This window comes from Cheilinus undulatus, linkage group 15, assembly GCF_018320785.1.
Source record: "Cheilinus undulatus linkage group 15, ASM1832078v1, whole genome shotgun sequence".
In the NCBI taxonomy this organism is placed as follows: Eukaryota; Metazoa; Chordata; class Actinopteri; order Labriformes; family Labridae; genus Cheilinus; species Cheilinus undulatus.
Genome location: NC_054879.1, coordinates 36,939,694 through 36,956,113, shown reverse-complemented (window position 1 = coordinate 36,956,113; position 16,420 = coordinate 36,939,694). Strand labels below are relative to the sequence as shown.

Here is a 16,420-nt window from a genome sequence, read left to right as displayed (position 1 = left end):
GAGAGTAAAGCCAGAGTCTTCATCTTCATCAATATGAAAAAACAAGTCCGCTCTATATGAACAGTGTCTACACGATATAATCCCTGCCACCTTGTGCTTCATGCAGTACGTCTCTTTGTGACTGCTATTTATCTGGGTTTAGTTATGATCCCTCTAATCTTTATGAGCAGCATTAATCATGGCCTTTGGATCAATACTTTCTGAAAAGCAATAAAACGTATCGTGTCAGAAGCTTTTTTTTTTTGTTTTGTTTCCTGTTGGCACAAACCCTAAATATTAAAAGAGCTTAAAGTTCACACTGTAAAGGTTTCCAGAGAAGTACACAGAGCTGTAAATAGCTCCTGGTAAAACCAAAACATCTGAGCAGACAAATCTGGCAGGTTAAGAACTGGGTGCACTTCTGATAACTTAACTAGCTGATACAACACATCATACCGAGTTTGTTCAATTATATAATATATATGCCAGCTGAACAGAAAGATTTATGCTGGGCTAACAATTTCTGGGGGAAGTTGGCTCTACTACTTTAACTGACCCAACTGAAAATATATACAGTGCTGTGAAAAAAATGTTTGCCCCTTTCTGATCCCTGAGTTTTTTTTTGTTGCATATTTATCACACTTTAATGTTTCAGATCATCAAACCCATTTTAATATCTCACAAAGACAACCATCACCTCAGCATGACGCTGCCACCACCACGCTTCACAGTGAGGATGTTGTGTTTGTGGTGATGTGCAGTGTTTGGTGTCGCCAAACATAGTGTCTTGTCTGATGGCCATAAAGCACCATCTTGGTCCCATCAGACCAAAAAAACTATCTCCCACTTGACCATGGAGTCTCCCACATGTCATTTGGCGTACTCTAGTTAAGATATAATGTGAATTTCCTTTGACAGTTGCTTTCTCTTTCTCTCCCATAAAGACTTAACTGGTGAAGAAGCCTGGTAACAGTTGTTGTATACGGAGGCTCTTCCATCTCAGCTGCTGAAGCTTGTAACTCCATCAGAGTAGTCATAGGTGTCTTGATGGTCTCTCTCACTAGTCTCCTTTTTGCATGGTCACTCTGATGTAGGCAAATTTACACATGGGCCACACCCCTTTCATTTCATGATGATGGATTTAACTGATCTCCGGGGGGTTGTTTAGTGCCTAGGAATTTTTTTGTACCCATCACTTTTCAACTACCTTTTCTCTGAGTTGCTTTGAGTGTTCTTTTGTCTTCATGGTGGAATGGTAGCAAAGAATATTGATTAACCAGTGACTGGATCTTCCAGGCACAGGTGTCTATAAAACTGGTTTATAGAATCAATTTAAGGTAAAACATCCAAGGGGTGAATACTTTTAAATGGCACTGCATGAGGTTAGAATGTATTTTTAACTCTACTCTTAGAAATTAATGTGTAACCACTGGGAGCATCGGTTATTATTGGTATAGGTCAATTGTTATCTATTCCTCACAACAAACTTCTATCAACTCAAAGATCCTGATTTGGATTCTGACCTGAGAATAACAGAATAGATTAAGGCATCATTAGTGATGTTTGACGTTACTGTTTAATTCAGTCTTATACTCCTGTGGCGAACTATTTCCTGGATGACTCACAACACTGCTGTCAATAAAATATGAAGTAGGGCAGACATGTGGTATGCTCCTTCAAATAAAAAGCCAGCAGGAAATGTACCTGCCCTGAAGAAACTTGGGTTCACATTTTGAAACTCCAAGCCTAAATATTAATAAGTGTGAGTCACTGAATTTCCTCAAACCGGTGTTTCTCAACAGAAAGTCGAATCCACTGACTCAAAATGAATGTTTCTTTACTTCAGGTAATTAGTTTTGAATGTTCTAGCAGCCAGTCCATCCCTTAATTCCCCCCTGAGATTACAGTTGGATAATCTGGGTAGTAGAGCTGTAATCTGTTTAAAAGTACAATATGGTACATTTTCACACTGAAATGTCTACATCAGTTGATAAATCACTGCTTCTGTTATGTAGTCAAGTACTTTCACTGCCTCAAATGTGCAAGAGGGTCTGGCTGCAGCCCTCGAGCAAACCTCTACGCTGGGGCGTTCAGCTGGAGACCTCTACAGTGGGGCGAAACATCTTCGCTGGGGTGTGACGTCATTGCCCAAACCTACGCTTGGGCTGTTGTTAGCATGACTACACCGCTGTGCTTATGACACATTGGCATAGCCCCATATGCTGGGGCTTTGCCCCAGTGTACGGGTCTACGCTATTAAACCCCGACTGGTTCGGTTTAGGCATTAAAATCCGACTGGTTAAATTTAGGGTCAGCCTGTCGGCAAATGGATAGAGCTGAAATTTCGTCATGGGTAATATACGTCATGCCCCAGCGTAGAGGTCCGCCAGCTCGGGCAATATACGTCACTCCCCAGCGGAGAGGTTTCACCCCAGCGGACAGGTCTCCAACCGAACGCCCCAGCGTAGAGGTTTGCCCAAGGGCTGCAGCCAGATGCCTCTCCAAATGTGTCAAAATCTTTCCAAATGTCTTTGGTGAATAGCCCCCATAGTGATGTCTTCATGTACTTGACAGGGGTAGTGAGGCTGCCAGCAGGATAGGATATCCCCTTTATAGAGTCCAGACATTGGTTGTTGTAATGGAAGGAGGGAGGATGAGATAAAGTGGACTTTTGAGGATCTGGACTTGGGTACAGATGAGATATAATGAGGTGGCTGGGGTGGAGGAGGGTTGCAGTGGTCGCACTGACACGTCAAACTGACTGTGGAGGAGGGGAGAACAGATTTTAAAATATGAGCATAACTAGACTGGGAAAAGGTCATCTGCTGAAATTTTCACTTATTTCCCTCACATACTTCAAATTTAAACATTCATGCCTTCCAAGGTAAGCTAACTTGATTGACTACAAGTAACAATGACTAATGGGTGCAAACTGAGTCAGGAAGTGCTCTTCCATCCTGTTAGAACACCACCCATGCCACATAGAAATTGCTCTCTACAGACAGGACTTGTCTGACTGAGAGTCATTCCATACATTTACTTAAAACTGAAAATTTGTACTATCAACTCAGAAAAATTGAGATGAAATAGTTATTTTGGATTTTTAAGTTACAACAACTTAACTTTAACAACAACTTTTTACGGTTGAATGTTACAGTGTTATTTTAACTGAGAGCCTTCTGCCATTAGAATTTGCATACTGTGCATTTAAATCAAAATTTTTACGTGTTCTTGCCTAAAAATCTTACACTAAAAGAAAACAGGAAACATAAGATGCTACTTTTCTGCTTTTAAATGTATTTACAGTGACTTGTTGACACCGCAGGAAAATCTCTGGTGTCGTACATGACAAAAATGAGGGCATACAACATTTAGCTTGTTACTTTACAAGCTCTTGCAGTCTCCAGCATAAATCTTTAGTTGAGCACATAAATAGGTCAGAGCCATCATTAATGTAATGAGTTACACCTGCCCACGCCTCTGCTGTTGTGATGAAATGTGTTGTGTGCAGCTGAAAGTGAACTTGAGATGCACACTTGAGTGTGCAGGGTCAGTAGGTGGGTACTACCAGGATTTTATTGTTTAAGTGAAAATGACTCCTTCATATAATATATTTATGTAAAGTAAACACACGCTGTGCTGAGCTCTGCTGTTCTATGTAAATGTGGTGTGTATTGTGTCTATCATGTCAGCAGTGTGTCCTGCAGCCAGCAGCAGCAGCTGGGCTTGTCGATAGTGAACAGGTGCTGCAGCAGAGATTTTGTGAGCTTGTATTTCTCTCTTTCTGTGTGTGTGGGTCTGCTCACACGTGCCTGCACGTATGGCCCCTGTGTGAGTGTCTTTGTGTATGCATAGGGCCACAAGTGTAAGCATGTGTGCGCATTAGCTAGAATGAGGGACAATGTGCTGTTGTGTGTGCTGCTGCTGGTAAGAAACCTAATAGCCAAGGACACAGTAGCTCAGCCAGCAGCTGTCTTATCTCTGCACCTCCTATTACACTTATGTTGTCATGGATAACGTAAAGCTCTAATGGACATTATCTTTCAGATTTATGTTAGGCTATGCACATTTGAATTAAACAGATATCTTGGAATAAATGCAAAAGGCAAGAAAAACAGGGTGTTTTTAAGGTTTAAGTCAAGATCTACTGGTAAAATCTATTTTCTTAAATTCTTCCATTGAGAGTGTATTTGACAGGATACGCTCTAGTAGCAGTAATATTAAAGTGGAAACACAAAAAACTAGGCTACACATAATTATCCTGCAATAACAAAGCAACACAAAACATTAAGGCTTATGCTTCTATCAAAGCTATAACACCAAACTCCCCTGGTTAGTCATTGAGTCCTGTTTCTTCATTGCCACCATTTTCATGGGGAAATGTCTTTAAGGTAGCACCTAGGTTCTTGCTAGTTGTGATCACCAGCTAGCTTATAAAAGTGCCTTAAACACCAAATTTCACCGGGTTTTCTATGGCGGTATGAGGGTGCAATACAAGGTCTGAAACACCTTCACATAGCTTTAAACAAATTTGCTTTAGGAACATTTTTCATGCCATAAAACAAGTTTGCATTAACAAAAAAATGTGCATAACTTGAAGCAAATTAACAAAGACCGATACAAAATGAAGTCTGAAACACTTTTACAAAACTTGAAAGGAATTCACAAATTTAGATACAAAGTTACAAAGTCTGAAACACTTTTACAAAACTAATAAATAACTAATTAATAAATTTAAATGTTGCTTTTCATATTTTACATTTGTTCCATGAAATGTAAAAGTGTTGTTATTAAAAGTGCTTTGCGCTTTGTATTAGATTTTTTTATTGTACATTTATTTTGCTTTTTATATTTGTTTCATGAAATGTAAAAATGTTTTGGTTAATGTAAATGTGTTTCAAGCTTTTTTAAAAGTGTTTCAGACTGTATTGCACTTCCTGGCCACCGTAGTTTGCAATTAAAAAAGGAATAATAAAGTTGTAAGCCCAAGTGCTAACCAATTAGCTTAAACATACTAGCTCTGTAAAGTGGCTTATTGTCGTCAAATAGTTCAGTTTGCGATTATGTCTCAGCAAAATTGAAATCAGTCTTGGACTTATCCTCCTTTTTGTAACATTTTAGTAAAGGGAGTTTTGCTAATACTGTTATGCTACAAAGTACAATGGCCAGGAAAATAATTTCGAGGTGCCCCAACAGTATCATAAGGCCTTGTCAAAATAAAGCCCTATCATATTTCCCCTTGCACCGTTGGTCTCCCGCCTGCGCGCGCCCTCGTCAGTTGTCCTGGATATGCGAGAACGCGCACGTGCTGCAGATGAAAGTTGAAGAAGCTGCAGAAAGTTTGGAGTAAAACCGACCTCAGCCACACTGGAGGGACCTCAAGTCACCGGCACTGACCGAGCATGGACGTCCTGAAGATGTTGGCGCTGCCTCTTCTCATCACCTTAATACAGTGTGAGTTGTTTTGTTTGGTTAAAAAAAACTTTATCAAACACTTTTCCATTTTTGACTCGATGTAATGGGCAGGTAGGATGGATATTACTAGTTTTAAGAAAGAGTGACATAGGTCGTTTAACATCGAATAAACGTAACCTAAAACACATTTTAGAGGGGTAAATCATTTTCTGGTCGCGTTTTGGCGTGTTATTTTTACTCCCCCACATTACTAAAGTAGATGTTAGTGCCTCACATGCTTTGTTTTTTCATTTAATCTTCTCTTTTTCAGCGTAATACACGTTTTTGGAAACCTACAGTTGTTTTGTGTGCGTCAGAAATCGTGTTAACCTCATTGATAATCAGGGACTTAAGTAAAGTTACTCGTTCAGGTGGTGTGTGTTAAATTTAATGTCACTTTATATTAAAAAGTAAGAGCAGTATCATTGTTCTTGAGATATTTTAGGGCCCTTTTCCTTAAAAACTACTATATCCACAATATTGCATGCACAAAAAAGTTTGGGGATTTATTCAACTAATGCACCAATAACGACAGCTGAAACATTTGGAGTTCATGGTGCACTCTTACCCTCCCATCACCCTTTTTTCCAACACTTTGTTAAAAACCCTTCAAATTAGGATTAAGATAAAAATACTCTTCTGAAGGGAAACTTTACTTTTTCAACAAAAAAGACTGTCTCTCCCTCTTCTGACCCATTTAGCTCTCAAATATTTTTATGCTAGAAATACAGTTTAATGATTTGGGTTTGAAATTTGGTTAGTTGATTAAAGAAAAGTGCTTGGATTAAAGAGAATGCATGGTAGATTGGAAAAATTGAAATTGTAGCTATAAACTTTGATAAAAAAATTTCTACCTTTATTAAGGGGCCAGGCGATTTGTCCCTACTTTAATGGTGATTATTAGTGTGATTGTGCTGGTGCATGCAGAGAGGAGGTGTGATGTGTTTAGGGAGATTGTGCAGAGATGGTGAGGGTGTGGTCGGGTGTTCATGTTTACACTGAAGCCACTCTGATGCTGTTTGAACCTGAGATCCACACTCTGATCATACACACATCACACAGGGGGAGTCTTAGATCCCACCCTCTCAGTCTGTAGATAACCCCAGACTGACCCTGCTCTTAATTGGACAGAGATGAAAACGACTCCTCGCTATCTGGAAGAAAAAAAAATGCATTTGAAGTTTCAGTGGGATATTTTTAAGCAGAGGCTGCTTTCCAAACAAACTGTTTTATGCTGATAATCGCCGCTTTGACGTGCCTGTTTGATCTCTCTTATTTACCCCTGTGGACTAAATGTCCTCACAGAGAGTTAAAGATCAAATCTTTATCTTTAGTTAGAACAAAGATAGTCTAGGAAATGGCTGGAATATTTTAAAGCTCCTGTGAGGAACTTCTGGCTTGTGTGAGTATGAAGCCCCCTGTATTAGAGCTGGTAGGGCACATTCAATCAATCATCAGAAGACTGTTCTTTGACTTATTTGCAGGAAAATTCTCTCCTTTTGACGATAAGCGTGAATTATTGTTTGTTTATTAATCGTGGAAAGAGAGAGAGAGGGAGAGAGAGTGTGAAGAGTGGCGTGTAGCGCTTTCAGTCTACAGTTTGATTTTTGCTTTAAAACAATTTAAAGTCAATCCGATCAGACAGTTCTGAGAGATCAAGGAGGGCTCAAAACACGGCGTCAACAGCTCTAGACGCGCCCACAAACGGGTAGCGTGGTTGTGGTGGAAAAGTAAATCTTCCTGCTGCGCTGGGCTGCCGTGCCAAGTCAAACCAAGTAGGGCCGAGCGGTGCCATGTAATGAAGAAGCCCCATTAGTCTGCTAACATATGGCTTCATCAGTAAACTGAGTTGCATTACAGCAGATGATCAGTTGAAGTTTCTGCTACTTGTCCTCCACTTTCTGTCCCTGGCTCATACCTTACTGACTGCACTATTTCACTGTTTGGCTGGTAGCGCTACCCTTTAACAGCTTTTCTCCTCCCCTGTAAAGAAAACAGTGATACAGTATATAGATTTTGATATTGGTTTTGTTTTAATTTACTCACAACCTGACATGCCAGACTGTTTCCACTGCTTGGATATATTTTACATTCATCTGGGAAACATCCCATATAAAGTGTTTGGGAAGGGCAGGGCTTTGCCAAAAAAAATCAGAGGGTGATTGGATGAATGTTCTGTCTATCACATAGATTACTGGCCAATCAGAGTGACAAGACAAAATGAGGTAGCATCCACGCGCAGCTCCAATGCTAACGTAAGCTATCCAGGCTAGCACTACCATATTTGAATAGCAAAAGCTTATCTGTGGATAAAATTCATGGCGAAGCCTATAGAGGGACATGCAAAAACATCTTCACTGCTAAGAGAAGCTGCTGGTGTGGCTCTTTGCTCTTGTTTTGATCAGGAAATACTGTTGAGGTCTGACTAAACTGCCACTTGATTAAACGATCGCAAACTCAAGATGAAGTGGATCTACAGAGGAGCGAAAACCAACCACTGCTACTTCATGTCAAATTTCACCTTAAAAACACTCACATACAGCTCAGCGGAAGAGTCACCTTATGGTATCAAACATGTACCTTTTCACTATACCCTTGTTTAAATTCGATCCATTATAGGATCCTTTTTTCTGTGGTTTATTTCATGTCATAACCTTCTAATGACCCGGAGTTCTTTATGACTTCAAAATAAAAGCAGGTCTGTATATCCAAACAGGAACTAGATTATACAAGTGTAACACGGAACAAAAACCCAAAATGAAACACAGTGGTTTTAAATGCAAAATAGTTGATTTCAAAATGTGACTAAAGGGGAAATTAATTGCAGTTAATTACAGAAATTCGAGGTTTAATCTCAGATTAATATGGATGAAACATTTCAATACTTTGACAGCCCTGAAAAATGTAATGTTGCTGTTTCTAACAGCCATTTCTATCACTCAGATATTAAAAATAAAATTATGGAAGAAGTCAAACTTCATTTTATGATCTTATTGCTTTTTTAGGTCATAAAAAGGTATTAACATTGATTTCAGTCTGTGTCATTATTGTTCAAAAACCCCTCAGAGGAGCTTTAGGAAAAATACAATTTTCATTAGTTTCTGCACAGGGAGAACAGTGTAATTGGATTTTATTGTAGCAGATTCAAATACTCGTGGGCTTTTTAAGTACCACGGCAGTACATGTCAAACTTATTTCACTCAAAACTGGAATAGATCACAGTGGAAAAAAAATCTTGTTTGTTAAACACGACATAGACGTTCTTATTTTTGCATTTTATTAGAAACTTAAACACACTATTACTGTCCTAAAGTGTGTAGTGGTGCATATGTGAGTTCATGGCTCAGATTCAGGTCTAGTGTTAAAATGAGCGTCAGGTTTCAGTTTGGCAGAGGGTCAAAGTAAAGCTCAGAGGGTTAAGGGTTCACCGTAGATCCCACAAGTGTGTAATGCAGATATCTGTGTGTAAGTGTGTGTTGTGCCAGCTGAAGAGGGTAAGGTTACTGTCACACAGAGCTGCTTTGTCTCCATAAGAAAAACATGCTTTTTAGACATGTGTGCCCCACATAGAGACACATGCTCACGCTCCTTCACCCCACGCAAAAACATGGCGGTCACCTTTCCCCTTGAGCATTGCTGTTTGTGCTCCAGAATAATTTCTAGTGTTTGTTACATTTGTCAAATTAAAGCTCCATTTAGTCTGATTTTTACTTTTTTCCCATGCTTTCTTAAATGGAGGCTTAAGGTTCTGACCTGCAAAGGAAACAAAAAGGGAGGCTGGATTAATTTAAAACTTGTTACCATGTAAAACTGGAGGCAGATTTCAGTTATCAAAAAGTAAAATCAGCATTACATCATTTCAAAGCTCACAAATCTGCAGCAAAGTCCCTGTCATCCTCTGTGAAAGGTTATTTTTCAATCTTTTTTAGACATAAACACAGTTTAAATTGATTTTAATTGAAGCAGACTGCAGCCACTTTAGTTTAAGAATAAAAGTGATCGCTTTTTAAAGCCCCATTTCACCAAATTTGAATACTTCAAATACTTAGATCAAGCTCTCTCATTAAAATTGTTTCTCTTTCATTAGAACATCTAGTTTTTTTGTGTGCATTTTTGTGTGGGACTTTCTACTCCCCTCTGTCTGTGTGATCAGGCTGAAGGGACCGATCACAAGAACAGGTTATCAGTTCAGGATAAAGCAACTTGTCAGAGAATCATCCATCACTTGCATTCCTCTGCAGCACGGCTCCTGGTACCACTAGGCTACGCACTCCTTACGTCTGTGTGTGTATCTGTGAATCAGTCTCTAAATATGCACTTTTCTTTTGTAGTGAGTTAATCCTCCTAGATTTTTACTCCAGTTGTAATACCTGTTTGTGCTTCCCCTGTCTCTGCCTGCACATTAATAATCTGAAACTAAAAGCACATAAAGCAACTGTGAGCAGTAAGGAAAACATGATTGATATGGTACTCTTTTCTAATAAAATGATGATCTTCTCCCTCCTGCAGGTCCTCTTTATCTGTCAGTGAAAGTCAGCAGCAAAAAGCCTAAAGTGGAAGTCCATGAGCATTCAGGTGAGACTATTGCTGAGTGTTTCTGATCACTGATTGATCAGGGGAAAAAAACTTTAAGGAGCATCAAAATCCAATGAGATTTGATCTCATTTTAGGCAAGTCTTTTTATGTTTTATGCGCCAGTCATCATGATAAAGAAACACTGCCTCAATAATGTCAATATCATCATTCTCCAATTTTCTCTGCTCTATTTATCTTACTCCCATGCTGTTTTGTAACAATCAGAAGACACTGTGTTGATGATTTTCAGCCAGAGTCTGAACTCTGAAATTGTCCCTCCCCCCACCGTGTCATCAGGTGCTGAGAGATTAAGCATGCACATGAGAGAGAAAGAGAGAGAGAGAGAGAGAGAGAGAGAGAGAGAGAGAGAGAGAGTCAATGCAGAGGGAGTTCTTTTTACATACAGATGAAAGTGAACATGCCAAAAACTGCAGTTACCTTGGCTTTAACATCAGTAACACAGGTAACTTTAATGAAGCTGGACAACCTAGGAAACAAGCTAAGAAGGGATTTTTATAATGTCAAAAGGAGCACCAAATTAGAAATTCCAATTCAGATTTGACTAAAGATATTTGAACACCACTCTTTTTGGCTCTAAGGTCTGGTGCCCACGTGCCAACCATGACTTGACAAAACGGGACAAATATCAGATTCTGCAGGCATAATGCTGTGAATCCATCCTCAATGTCTAGCGAAAAATATCAAATAATGCATGCAGCACAGAACTAGGATGATATCCTGTACTTATCAAAATCAAAGAGAGCATTTGAATTTTATGATCATCTAAAAGAAAACAAGCCTGACACACTCTGTAACAAAGCCCTGATCTTCAGAGAGACTGCTGAGAGCTTCCCCCTCAGACAGCTGGTACAGAGACTCTGATCATCTGCAGAGTCCTCAGACACAAAACCAACCAGCTTAAACCAAATTACTCAAAAACCAAAAGAAAATTATTGAACTTATTGGCACGAATTGACTGAACAACATAGCAAACTGGAATGCTTTGTCCCTTAAAAAGGATCACGGCTGAAAAAATGTTTGACTATGTACAGACTCAGTGACCAAAACCTCGCCATCGAGAGAGGATGCCACAGACATAGCTGGATCCCTAAAAAGGAAAGATTGTGCACCCACTGCAGCCAACAGGAGGTGCAAACAGAGCTGCTGCCCCTGAAGGGGCGGGATATCTGACAGTAGCAGAAGAGAAACGGATCTGACTCATCTTCCTTTTTTCTTTTTTCAAGGGTAGTTTTCAGGTCTGCAGCTGCTGCCTGTGACAGGACAGGATTACTTTACATTATCTGCTTGTCTTCTGTGTAATATTTCCATGAAATTCAAAAATATGAATCACATAGATCTATTTTAAAACATTACAGATCCATTTTTTGTAACAAAGCAACAATAAGCACAGTCAAAAAGCGCTCTTGCATTGAGGTCTCTAGAACTGATGATGCAAAAAGAGCCGGCAATGGACATGCAGCCTTAGTCACCTTTGGATAAAGGGTGAAAAATATCCTTAAATCCACAGTATGTGCAGAACTTTCATGCAAGTTTGAGCCAATAATTGAGGCTGAAGTAAGGCATAGATGTGGCGAGTAAACTGCCTGAGGGCAATACCGGGCAGGTATGACATCAGCAGTGCTCTGGGTGTCCTTGCATATATCACCGGGGGCATTGAAAAATAATCTGTTGAAAAAATATCAAAGTCCACACTTCTAGGGCAGAGTAATCGGTCGTGGTGAGTAAGCACGGCCTAGAGTACTGCCCAGGCAGGTAGTAGGGTTGCTGTGAGACCCTGGTTGTGCTGTGGATGTCCTAAGGGTCCAAAAATCTCTGCGTGTGTTACCAGGGGTGAAAAGGCCTGGACAAAATTCCTTGACCTTAGCTGCAGAGCAACACGTGTGTGTTGGCATGTGTTGAGTGTATCTCTGCCCCCCACCTCACCGGCCCCTTGCTGTGGCACATCGGGCATTGTGATGAATCCTTAGCACCCCACACATGCCTTAAACTTATGCACATGACTGTACGTGCCAAAAATGAATCAAAGTATGAAACTTTATTATGCTGCTCCGTTCATTTAGATGCTGTTCTTTCCTGCGAGTTCTGGACTGTGAAAGATCAGAGGCCCCGGATTGAGTGGAAAAAGAAAGAAAAAGGAGTCACATTCGTGTATTTTAATGAAAAATTTACAGGTGAGTCACAACGAGCCGCTTTAAACCTTCTACCTCCTCTCAAACAAACAAGCTGGCGATGTTGATTCTCTCCTTTTCTCTTAATTACCCTTCATTGTTACACTAAATATAGTCATTTTTTTATTGAAGTTTCTTTTTTTAAATCCTCCCTTTCATCATCCATCACTATCCTCTTCAGACTCTTATGCAGGACGGGCAAAGATAGAGGGAGCGACTCTGACGATACACTCCGTCACTCAGAAGGACTCGGGGGAGTACCGCTGTGAGGTCACTGCCAGTGAGGACAAAGACAACCTCGGAGAGACCACTGTGACCCTAAATGTTCTTGGTAAGATGTGATATTTTACTTCATGAATATGTAAATAAGCTATCCTTACAAAAGACACATACTATAAAAACATACTGAAATGGAAGTTAGAAGTTAAATGCATTTTATGAGGCTGATGCTTTGATGCATCATGCACCAAATTAAGTGTTAGACCTCTCTACAAGCATTTGGGCACTAGTTTAGCTTAGTTGGTAGAGCAGGAACTCCATATATTGAGGCTACTTCTTGATGCATCTGTCCCAGGTCTGACTCCCAACTTTAACCCTTTGATGCATGTCTACCCTGCTTCCTCGATCAATCAATCAAGGCTTATTTATACCATCTGACAGCCAAGTTCAGCTGCAGTTCACTTTTTTGCTCAAGCTCCAGCTTTTTTCTCCTTTCTGCATCCTCAGTGCCTCCTCATGTCCCGTCCTGTGAGGTGCCGAAGTCTGTGTTTGTGGGTGCAGGCCTGGATCTCTTCTGTAAGGACAAACTCAGTGTGCCTCCAGCCACCTATCGCTGGTTCAAAGACAACAAGGCTCTGACAGCCACAGCAGATACTCCGTACAGCATCGACCCAAACAAAGGCACACTGGTGGGCACAGTACCAACACACATGGAGGCTATATACTCATTTGTTTTGACACATAGCTGCTGTTGTTTTGTTAAACTCTGATCTGTCTTTGTCTGGAGTAGAAGTTCAAGAGTGTGTCCAAATCAGACGCAGGGATGTATCGCTGTGAATCCTCCAACAACGTGGGGGCGCCAAAGAGCTGTGTGGCCCAGCAGCTAAAAGTTACTGAATGTAAGTGGTTTTGCTACAGCTCTATTCTGAATGTTGCATGAACATCACTGGAAAAATATGTCTTACTTCTCTCTTTAGATCCCTTGAATCTGACGGTTTTGATAGCTGGAGCTGTGGGTTTTCTGTTGCTCACATTACTCTGCTGCATCTGTGTTTGTGTCTGCCGACGGCGAGGCTGCTGCAAGAGTAAGTAGTGTGATGTTGATGTGCACTGTGAGAGTGAGAGAGTAATCCCTGTATAACAACTTTCAACCTCTTATCCATCCAACATTAGGTTGATCCTTTATTGCTTTGACATGAATGTGAACCATTTCCAGATCCTTGAGGATTAAACACAGAGAACACTTTAAATGCACTATTCAATTGTAAAGTAAAATGATGGGTCTGTGATAACCCTGAAGTGGCACAAAAAGGCTTCAGATATTATGGTCTCTATATGTTGGCTGTAATAAGACTTGTGCTAACTTGCAACCAGTTTACAGAGGAATCATCTCAACCCTTTACTTAACAAAAAGTATGATCATTTTTGTATAACACCACAAGAGAAAAAAACAACAGCATTAATGGATTAGAGACAAGCACAACAGGGCGCAGCTTGGGCTAGGGTATGGGCTACAATGCAAATGAGGCAACTGTGGATTAATCTGACATGCCATATAGACTGTTTCATATCTCCATTGAATGAATATATTCCACATTCATCTGGGAAATCTCCCATAAAAAGTGTTTGGGAAGGGTAAGGCTTTAAAAAAATTCTCACAAGGTAGTCGGAGGAAAATTATCCGTCACATTCATGATGGGCCAATCAGAGCAATTAGACTAAATGACGTTGTACTCATGTGTGACTCTTGAGCTGACAGGCTACTATAGTTGTGAATGGCCAAGCTCCTCTGTGAATAAAATTAACGCAGAGGTCGGTCAGGAGACATGCAAAAACATCTTCTCTGCCAAGAAAAGCTTTCGAGTGGCTCTATGCTCTTGTTTTAATAAGAATTGTGGTCCTTTTTGGAGTTTTGCAACAAAATCTGCTATCTGTAACTATATGACCAATCAGTTAACCCTTCAATTCCTAACCTATTTTTTTTAACAGTTTTGGATTTCCTGGACTTTTTGTCTTAGAAAGCCTGTAAAACATAAACCCTGTGGTGCACAATCAAACTCTAAACATCCTTTTTTTGAGGACAACCTTGGATTTAAGAATATATGTGCAGCAGTAATGTCACATGAATTTTAAATAGGTATGAAACTGTGAGGAAAAAAATAACAGAAATTAAAAGTTCAGTATGTAAAATCTCTAAACCAAAACAGTAGTCGAGTCAGCTCCACCCAGCTTCGCTGTTTGTTTTTAGTTTGAATTGAGGACTATTCTGCAAAGAACGCTCATCATAAGGCATATTAACTAAACAGAGGACCATCTTTCTGCTTCACTCATTAATTTAAAATAATGAGGGAGAAATACACTGAAATAGGCATTTCCTGGTATGCTGGAAGTGAGCCAGATGTGCATGTTCATTTATTTGCTATAGATGACAGTGTTTTTAGCACAAGCAGTCTTTATACTCTGCTCACATTTTTCCACCAGTCCCCTGGTAAAAAATACAAAGTCCTTGCAAAGTCAGGGTGAGCCAATATGCGAACACAGCAGGTAAAAAAACTGTGTAGGTGTGGTGATGACATTGTTTGTTTTTAGATTAGTTTTACTGCTTTATATTCTTAACTTTTATCAAGGTTGTGAAACTGACTCTTCCTACTTGGAAAAGGAAATTAGAAAAGCAGATCTGATTAATGCCAGGAACTGAGGGGTGGACTTCAGGGTTGGTTGGTGGACTTGATTAAATTCTTAGTCAGATATTTCCCTAGGGGGGCTTAAAGGGACTAAGTTTGGGTTCAAGACAGCCAAAAAGAGAACTTTAATGAGAGATTATGTTTAATTGAAATTCAGTTACATGTATGGAAACAGATGTTTATCTTTCTTGATGAATGAGTGTATTTTTTTGTTTTAATCCTTTTCTTCTGTTTATTGCTTCTTTGAACAGAGAACAAGAAAACAAAGAGGTGAGGGTTTCACTCTCCACTCTGACTCTTGTTTTGACCTGTATCTGTGCATTATGAGCTCACACTGAACTGCCACCCATTGTCTTTCAGCACTAAATCCTACAACCCTCCTCCACCTCCGCCTCCACCCATCCGCAACGTGAGTGATCACAGTTGTTATCATGTCAGGGCTTGTTTTGCTCGCTGCCTTGAATTTAGGTTGCCATTAAATAGTGTTGATAAGATGCTGATAACGCCAGCCCCATGCTAATTAAAGGAAATGATTCATGGCATGTCTCTCTACTCTTTACAGCTCAAACACTACAAACAAACTCAGTCCTTTATGATCTGAGGGGGAAAACTCTCTGACTTTGACTTTAAACTGTCGACTAACTACAATGAAAACTTCAATATGCTGAAAAGTTTCAACAGTCGCCTCACGGATTAATGGCTTCATACTTTACGGAAGGATAAATGTAAAGATCTTCAAATGTCGACTAAAGAATAAAGACAACAGGAATATGCTGACATTTTTTTGTCCACATTTTGAAGGAGAGTTCCAACTTTTTCTGCAAACTTCAAGTCTTGCAACTCACACTTTCAAATGCTTTAACGCAAAGTATTTTACCATTATGTGTGTCTTGAGTGTTTTCAGGCATTTACAGGGTCAATGTTCAGTGCTGTCGCTATGTTAAGCTCTCCTGTGCCACCTATAGGCATGTCAGTGTAGCAAATCCACACTGATGATTTCAAGTTATGTACACTTTTCTTTCTTTTTGTTTCATTTATATAAAAGCAGAGATTTTGTTTGGTATGATTTTTCTTTGACTTTTTTCTATAAATCATGTTGTGTGTTGTCATTTTAAGTCTTTCCTTAATATTTGGCTTTATGAATTCAAAATGTTTACTGAAAGGCAAATGAACAGGTGTCTGCACACACTGAGCTTTTGAAATCTTTCATACTATATGAATGAGTTTATCCTTGTATCGATAAAGTAAAATGAAAAGAATCTGGCATAATGATACAGTGCCTATAAAAGTATTCACCCCTTGGATGGTTTAACCTTTTAT

The 16,420-nt window shown here is 39.7% G+C and overlaps 1 protein-coding gene across 1 annotated transcript; it reads left to right on the top strand.

The window, feature by feature from the left end:
- Window positions 1-5,299: 5,299 nt before the first annotated feature.
- On the top strand, window positions 5,300-16,161 carry jam2b (junctional adhesion molecule 2b). Its single transcript, XM_041807399.1, has 10 exons — window positions 5,300-5,433; window positions 9,943-10,008; window positions 12,090-12,200; window positions 12,379-12,528; window positions 12,924-13,105; window positions 13,207-13,315; window positions 13,394-13,501; window positions 15,352-15,370; window positions 15,461-15,509; window positions 15,663-16,161. Exons 1-10 carry the CDS (start codon window positions 5,382-5,384, stop codon window positions 15,699-15,701), a joined length of 885 nt encoding a protein of 294 aa, XP_041663333.1. The 5' UTR covers window positions 5,300-5,381; the 3' UTR covers window positions 15,702-16,161.
- The last annotated feature ends 259 nt before the right edge of the window (window positions 16,162-16,420 follow it).